Raw genomic sequence first — 7,909 nt, forward strand, 5'->3', positions numbered from 1 at the left:
GGAAAGATGTGTGTGTGCTGTGTGTGATATTCAAATCAAAAGCCAGTGTTTCTTCCGCGTTTCTTCAATGTTTCTCCATCATAACGTTTATCTATTTTTTCTAACTGTCATCTCATAAATGTAACACGTCTTTTATTACTCATTCTCATTTCTCCATCATCCTCACAAGACACATCGGTCACAATGCTTGTCTAAAATACTTGTGAATAAACACAGAAAAGCTTATACAGTAAGTAAGATGGTAATTCATTAGATTCTTTGAAGTCATGTGTTTAGAACTTGCGGCAATTGTTGGTGGTGGAAATTGTTACAGACGAACTACTGGAATTTTTGCTGAGCTTTCCATATCTCGGCGAATGTGGGTCGGAACAGATGTGCTGTGCCGATCCGGTGATAGTGGTTTTCGTGGTGGCTGCTGTGGCCTCTCGGCTTGACTTTGCAACCATTCCGAAGCGTCTCTTAATAGCTTGCAGGACATTCCGCTTGAAAACGAAGATTAAGAAGACACACACGCCTTGCAGCACATTGAATGCATCCGAGACGTACCACATCTCAATTGGCTCCTTGAATATTGTGGCCAGGAGCTCCATGAACCACGACACTCCCATCACGATGAAGAGTTTAACATTCATCACGAGACGCGCTTTGTCAGCAAAGAAGCGCTTCTTCTTCTCAGAATCGTTCTTCTGCATTCGATGGATTTCACTCTTGACTTTGTTGCAGTGAATCGTCGTGAGGACAAACAGCACCACATTGGCCACTATTTGAATGCCCACCGGAAGGAGGAAAAATAGTCTGTGGCCCAGACCATTGGACTCTATGAGAGAGAAGAAAGTTGCATTAAATTTTAATCAATAGGATTGTGGCTGAAAATGTGCTTACGGGAGAACCAGCACGATCTGACTCCCATATTTGGCCGATATTCTTCAGGGAACCATTGGAAACTGTCCACAGCATAGGTGAAGAGAGTCAAGACAAGAGGAATTCCCCAGGCATAAAAAGAGTAGCACGCAAATCTCCAAGCATCTCGAGTTTTCCTCATGCCTCTTGAATTCCTCACGGTTCTGAAATCACACAATAATACGTAGAAGTCCAGTATAAAACAGGATTTGATGAGATAAGATTTAGAAATATCTTATAATTTATTTTTGTGCACTGATGTTATTAATTTTTGTCATTTTTCTCGCAGCTGTTCTGTTCATCATTCAAAAATATTCTTGTCCTAAAATAGTTCTGGAAAATTAATTTATTATTGCATACTTCAGTCACTCACCCAAAAGTCCACCAAATGTCAAAACCTGTGCAAAAAAAGAGGAAAGGAAAATTAAATAGCTACTTCAAACAGAGTGAATTTCACATTAACGTACACATAACATTAAGCCAGGAAAATGCCGCCAGGAAACTGAAGTAGATGAACATGGCTGAAAAATTAAATTCAATCAATCATCCTCTCAATTGTTTATTATTTTGTGGGTAAATATTTGTCTCGCCTGCGAGGCGAAATCACTTGAAGGTCCATTGATCGGCGTCACTTACCTACAGTGTGACAAAATTTCGGTTGAAAGTCAGTGCCAAATTGTATGTAGGAGAGTCCAGCGTAGGCAATTAAGAGACTCAGGACGTGACTCACCAATGTTTTGCCATGGAGATTCATCAGCTGAAATGGAAATTTCATCTCACAGAGTGTTTGTATTTCCGTCCGGGAAATCTAATTTCTTTATACCTTTGGTAAACAAGCGTAGACGAGAAGAGTGGCGGCCAGGAAGAGACAGGAAATGCTCAAACCAATGGCATATACCATAAAATGCTCTTTGCTATGTCCAGGCGGTGTTTCGAAGCACAGAAAGGTTCTCAGCTAAAATTGGTTGAGGAAATTAATTAGAGCACTTAAGATAGTGTGAAAGAATCGTTAGGAAACTATAAAAAGCTTCGACTGTCTCTGGTCAAATTTAGCATGGAGAATTTGGCAAAATGTTGTCATCACCTGTACGAAATCAGGTGCAAACTCGACATAGTCCACACAGTAGCCGGTCTCTGGGATAGGATCCAAATTGTCCAAGTGCACATTTCCAGTCTTTGAGTTGAAATAGTGGTTGTCCCGAGGGTCGCCCGCTGCGTCCAAGATATACTTCTCGCACTCCTGCCCATGACGGATTCCGAATTCTGAGTAATGCACAAGTTCTCTCATGAAACAATTGAGCGAGGGAGCAATTTATATATGGCTATTTTTAGGCACATTCATTCTTTCGCTGCTCAGCAATAACACACCAGTGGGTGGAATTGAATTATCACGAGTGTCTTCTATCCTTTTTTCTGTTTTGATTGATTTTTCGCAGCGAGTCGTGCAAAAAAATTGCGAGTCTTCGCGTCAAAGTGTGGGGGTGATTGTGCAGAAAAAAAGAGCGTCTAAATAGGACGCAGAGCCACTAGTTTTATCAATTACTGCATAGCATATGAGAGAAAGGGCATCAATAAATTGATAAGGTTGTTGATCGTGATTCTCCTCTTCCTTTGTCAAATTTTCCGCCGCGGCACTGCGCAAAAAAAATGTCAGAGCCAAATGTTTGGAAATGACTGTGGGAGCTGCGAAAATTAATAAAAACGCTTTTCAGGGAAAATCTAGCCAATAAATTCACCGCGGTTAATCTCAATTGTCAAGCAAGCATGTTACTAGCAAGAATACATAGATAATAATAAATAGAAAAGACAAATAATTTTCTAGCGATGATAGTGTTGCTCCCCTCGTCGTTATCAATTGAAATAAACTATTGGATCACTCGCTGCATGTTCATTTAGTTGATTGACAATTTAATTACCAAGTGGCAATATTAAATTTGGCATTGCATTTCATCCGCATTAGAGAAAAAACGATAAAAATTTTTATGGAATTCAAAGAAATGTGTACCGTCTGCATTAACAATAAAGTCTGGCATTACAAATACTTTGTATTCCATGCATTTTGTATTTAATGGGTAATACACTCTATGCGGCGAAACTAATAAACTAGAATCCGTACAGAGTAACTATTATATGAATATTTTCATATTAATTTGCATCTCTCAGAAGAAATGGTTAATTTCCCATTTTCCAATCCTCAATACAATTTTCCACCAAATGATAAAATTAAAAAGAAATTTTTATACAAAACTTTGTGTCACCCTATAAATACATTTTCTCTCGAAATTCATAAAGGCTAATGCAGGAAAAGCAAAGTAGTTTTCACCCTATTAAAATATTATTGAATTTAATCAATAGCTTTGCTATTTTGGAGATTTGTATTCGCAAATTTACTAATGGTTTTACGACCTTCTGAAAACAATAAATTGGCACAAAAAAGTAACCAAAACTCAAACGTTCCTTTTTTCTCATTCATTTATAAACATTTATCAGATTAATGGCAATTTCTAGGATATGTATGATATAATTTTGTGAGAATAATTGTCTTCCTCTTGGCATGAGACCCATTAATTTCGGTATCCTTAATCTTACGGCACAGTTTGAATTCATGAATTTTTATTAATTCACATTTCCCAATCTTCTGACTAAATGTTCACCTATTTCAAGTTCAATGGCTAGGAAATTACAATGCTTCTCGTTTGAAGTAAAACTCAATGGTTAGGAAATAATCGGTCGCACGAGAATTTCCGGTAGAATGTTTGTTCTGTGATTAACAAGATTGTTGAGCTCAAATTTGATAAAAGTGTCTCGATTTGCTATCTGAAATAAAATCAGCTGATTACTTTAAGCACGACTGTCTGCAGAATAAACGCCACAGTGTCTTATTGAATTGTATGCTTTCCTCTAGCTAGATTGTGTGGTGCGATGAGAAGACAAACAATTGCAAATGGGCAAATGCCAATTGCAAAGAAAGGAAGTTCACATAAACCAAAATACTTCTTATCTCCAATTGAGTTTTTTATGTGTCAGGAAACCAACATTCGTGTTTTACGTCATGATAAAATAATTCACAAATAGAGAAATTCATACGCAAAAATCGCACAAATTGTAATTTCTGGACAATCAAATTCTTTGTGGTGAAATCAGTTCTAGGTAAATATTTGGTCAAATCGAACATGTTCGTTTCTAATGAGATTCCTGAAAAAATTGCAAGACATGAAACAGCAGCTGAGAATGAAATACTCATTCGGTATTTCGGATCATTCTCAATGAAAAACGATCTAGGAAAACTCTTGTTGCTCTCTTTCCCCCATACAATTAGTGAATTGTCCGAAAAGTGGGTTATTTGTGGAAAACGAGAGATTTTGTTTAGATTACTCAACGATGAATGCGAGAATTTGTTTGCTGATACGCTTAAAACGGAAAAATAATCATTTTTCTCGTTCAGGAACTCTCTGTGAACTTCAATTTGCTCCCTAGAGAGGAGGGAATTTCTACGACTTTCCACAGTGTAAGGTGAGAAAATCGTGACTTCTTTAATTACTCATAACACTTTTATGTCCTTCCTATTCACAGAATATCAGCTGAATATAAAGTGATGATAAAATGTCAAATTATGGCAGAATTTCACACAAAAAAACGAATATGATTAGTAGCCGAAAACATATCAAATTAAATGTTTACAAATTTCACAACCATTAATTCAATTGATAAACAGTCGAGCCTGTATTACGTGCTCCAGCTATCTCGTTTTATACGTACACGTCTTTACGAATCATAGTAAGTACTTTTTTTTTGCTGAGAAGAAAAGGCAAATATTTATTTTCTCATGTTATTAATAGATTGATTGTAGCTTGATTAATCCAATTAATATTAATCATATTTCACACTCAATGAACTGCAGATATATTACACTTTTGGAAAAAATGAGACACATTTTCGGTAAGATCAAAGATATACAGATTCAAGTATTTACATTTGTTGCTTAGAAAGTTGTCTTATCTTATTAGCGTTTAAGCAGTAAAAGATTCGCCAAAAATTTGCACAAATTCTGCTGAATGAGAAACTGACTGCGTACAAAGGCATTGTTCTTCTGTATTTGCAAATTAAACACACACAAAATCAATTTCTATCATTTCGCTTATTCGCAATCTAATTCCGATAATTCTGAATAAAATGCAGCTTCTGAATCAACCATAGTTTCTCTTATTCATCATTTGATGATCTGACGCGTAAGGAATTTCTTCAGAAATGTTATTTTGAGTAAAACATCTCACCTTTGGGTTGAAAAGTTGGTGGATCGATTTCGGGAAATTCCTCTCCATCCAGAATGTGGAAAATGGGAAAAATATCCACGGGATGTGAGAGACAAGTTCCGCGTCCATCCACTTTGGCCATCTTCTCCTCGTGGCCACAGCATTTCCGAACGCAGGGAATCCTCTGGCAGATGTTCTCGTGCTGACACACTCTCACCATCCAGCGCGAGTCATCCTCCAATGTTGGAGAACTGTCCAAGCAGAAAGCGTCAGGATCAACGTATTCCGTCACAGGACGTCCCCGATCGAAGGTAGTGATCATTAGCGTTGGTCCGGAGATGGCAATCTCGTGCGAACTGGAAGTGTACATCACCATAACTTCACTCTTCTGACACTGCGGAACTCCGCGGATGAAGAGGGGCGAAGAGCCGGGAGGAAGCAGACTTCGCAATGAACTATTCTCAAACAGGGGTGCGTCAGATGGGAAGACACACTCTCGAACTTTGGTATCGTATATAGAGTCCTGACCGCAGCACTTCCGCACACTGAGCACTGTGAGGGCATCGGGAATGGGTTGCTTTGAAGAACACGTGAGAAGGATGTAGTCGCCCTGAATGACGTCCACACAGCTGTTGGGTGACACGGAAATAAGCTCTCGCGTGAAGCGGAACAGTTGCAGGCGTCTCTCCGAGCAGGTGGGAAAGCTCGATTTCTCAACACCAGCGGAAAAATCCCCAAAGAAATCCTCGTCATTGAACACTGTGATATTCTCACGATCGGGCATGCAGTCGTACGACTGTCTTCCCTCTTCATTCACGATTACACTGAACTCGAAGCCACGCGGGCAGCACTTCTTCAGCCTTCCCTGAACCGAGGGCCAAGTCAGGAGGATCATCACGATGAGAATCACCCGAAGAGGCTCCATTGCGCGCCAAAGAGATCCGCACCACTCGACGACCAATTCGCAACTGACTAGCCGAATTATCGCGGATTCCACTCGCGCTTCCCAAAGGTGATATGTTGCAGCTCAAGAGAAAGACATCAGCACGGGAAATAAACATTAGTTGAAATTACCAATGAGAGTGGTAAAAAGCTGATAAAATTTTTCCTTAGATGTGGTTGAAAAGATGAAAATATGAAATTCTCACGAAGTCATAGTTAAATTTTCTCGTATGCAAAAATACGAATATTTACGCTGTATGTACAATAAATCTTTCGCAATAGTGTTGAGGTGTTAATTAAAATATCAGCAGGGAATATCGCATTCTGACCACTCGTATTTGCTCTTCTCATCACATCGCAATGGAGCCACCAACACTATTAAGATATTTCAGACAATTAATTAAGAAAGGAAATTCTCTTATGCTGTAATCATGTGGAGAGAGCTGAAAAGCACCAATTTTGGCGCAAAAGAATTTCAATAGCTTTACATTCACCTACGTTTGGGTGCGCCACAGTCGCATTGAGGGTGTGTTAATAGTTGAGATTCAAACCCATGTCGTTGGCGAATGAATTCCAGTCCACCTTTGATCTTATTTTCTAACACTCCTCTTAATTAATTAATGAACGATATTGCCTTTTTTCGTGACCATCGTGTCTATTTGTGTGTGGCGCCACGAGCCGTCACTTCAATGACTAGAGGAATGCGTCTTTTTGGTGAAAATTTCTCAGAAACATGACTCAGGACAGGATCAATAATTCAACAAGTTTGGTCATTAAGGACTCTTATGATGAAATACACCCTTTTCAGCCACTTACAGCTTGAATTGTTGCCACAACTATATCTGTAAATACTCCTACATTCATCGAAGAAACTCTCAATTGCTCCATTTTCTGGACAATGGCAACAATTTTCAATCGATAAGCAATTGCTCACCCCGCGATGAGAAGGAAACTCTATACTTTTCCCACACGCCAAAGCCATACTCGCGCATATTTTTTTTCAATTGCATTCATCGCGCGTCCGTTTCATTAAATTGTTGCACAATATGCAAATGACACTCACCTCGAGAAAATCGCGTGGAAATTTCATTGGAAATCTCTGTGAATTCAGTCACTATCGCAAATTTGCCAGCGTTCATTTATCATCGAGAAGTTTCTTTTGTCCATGATTCAACTCTTTCAATCTTGCAAATCTCTTCTACATTTCATGTGGCTCGAAGAGGAATGTTTTTGCAAAGGTGGCTGATGGATTTTGGCAGTTGGAAGACGAGACTGTGTTTTGTTCTTCCCTATTTCTTTCGCAGAAATTCCCGGTTTTTGCTCGCCGGGTACAACTTTTGTCTCTCTGACCCTGAAATGTTGTTCTCGTGCGCTTGTTTAGGGAGACGGAAATGTTGGGCAAATGTGTGAAAATTGCAACTTCTTGTCATAATGATGAAAGATTGAATTATTGGAATTATTATTGCGAGTAAAAAAAAATCACATGACCAGATAATTCTGTTACTCTAGTCGGATGTCTTGAAGTTGTGCCTCTGACATTCAGAACACCCAAATTAAAACAACTCAATCTGTTCGCGTGGTTTCACTTCTCAGGTAAAGGCTTAGGCAAGGCGGCGGCGGAGTGGTCCCGAAAATGTGTGAATTTTTCTTCCAAATTGAGATCGATTTGTTTGCATGCCTCTTAAGTCGTTTGCCTGTATTGTGCTCACGGGAGCTTGTGACCTCATCTGGCCGAAACTCTCAGTGAGATTGGCGGAGTGAGGGAACACAACTACACTCAGAGAAACACTGTACATGAGCTCATTCTTCAGTTT

At 39.1% G+C, this 7,909-nt stretch overlaps 1 protein-coding gene across 1 annotated transcript; it reads right to left on the reverse strand.

Moving 5' to 3' along the window:
* Positions 1 to 112: 112 nt before the first annotated feature.
* LOC132259235 (G-protein coupled receptor Mth2-like) lies at positions 113 to 6,078 on the reverse strand. The gene is made up of 8 exons (XM_059756793.1): positions 5,175 to 6,078; positions 1,985 to 2,163; positions 1,724 to 1,855; positions 1,537 to 1,657; positions 1,368 to 1,421; positions 1,274 to 1,298; positions 883 to 1,064; positions 113 to 817 (listed from the first exon to the last, which is right to left on the reverse strand). Exons 1-8 carry the CDS (start codon positions 6,076 to 6,078, stop codon positions 273 to 275), a joined length of 2,142 nt encoding a protein of 713 aa, XP_059612776.1. The 3' UTR covers positions 113 to 272.
* Between the last annotated feature and the right edge of the window lie 1,831 nt (positions 6,079 to 7,909).

This window comes from Phlebotomus argentipes, unplaced genomic scaffold (genome assembly GCF_947086385.1).
Source record: "Phlebotomus argentipes unplaced genomic scaffold, Phlebotomus argentipes genome assembly scaffold_18, whole genome shotgun sequence".
Taxonomy (NCBI): domain Eukaryota; kingdom Metazoa; phylum Arthropoda; class Insecta; order Diptera; family Psychodidae; genus Phlebotomus; species Phlebotomus argentipes.

What these genes read in the sequence shown, in the direction of transcription:
- LOC132259235 (XM_059756793.1), bottom strand. Translation starts at nt 6,078, where the DNA reads ATGGAGCCTCTTCGGGTGATTCTCATCGTGATGATCCTCCTGACTTGG. An exon ending in GACATTTGGTGGACTTTTGG is followed by an intron (nt 1,065 to 1,273) that starts GTGAGTGACTGA and finishes GTGTGATTTCAG; the next exon opens with AACCGTGAGGAATTCAAGAG. An exon ending in CAGATCGTGCTGGTTCTCCC is followed by an intron (nt 818 to 882) that starts GTAAGCACATTT and finishes TCTCTCTCATAG; the next exon opens with AGTCCAATGGTCTGGGCCAC.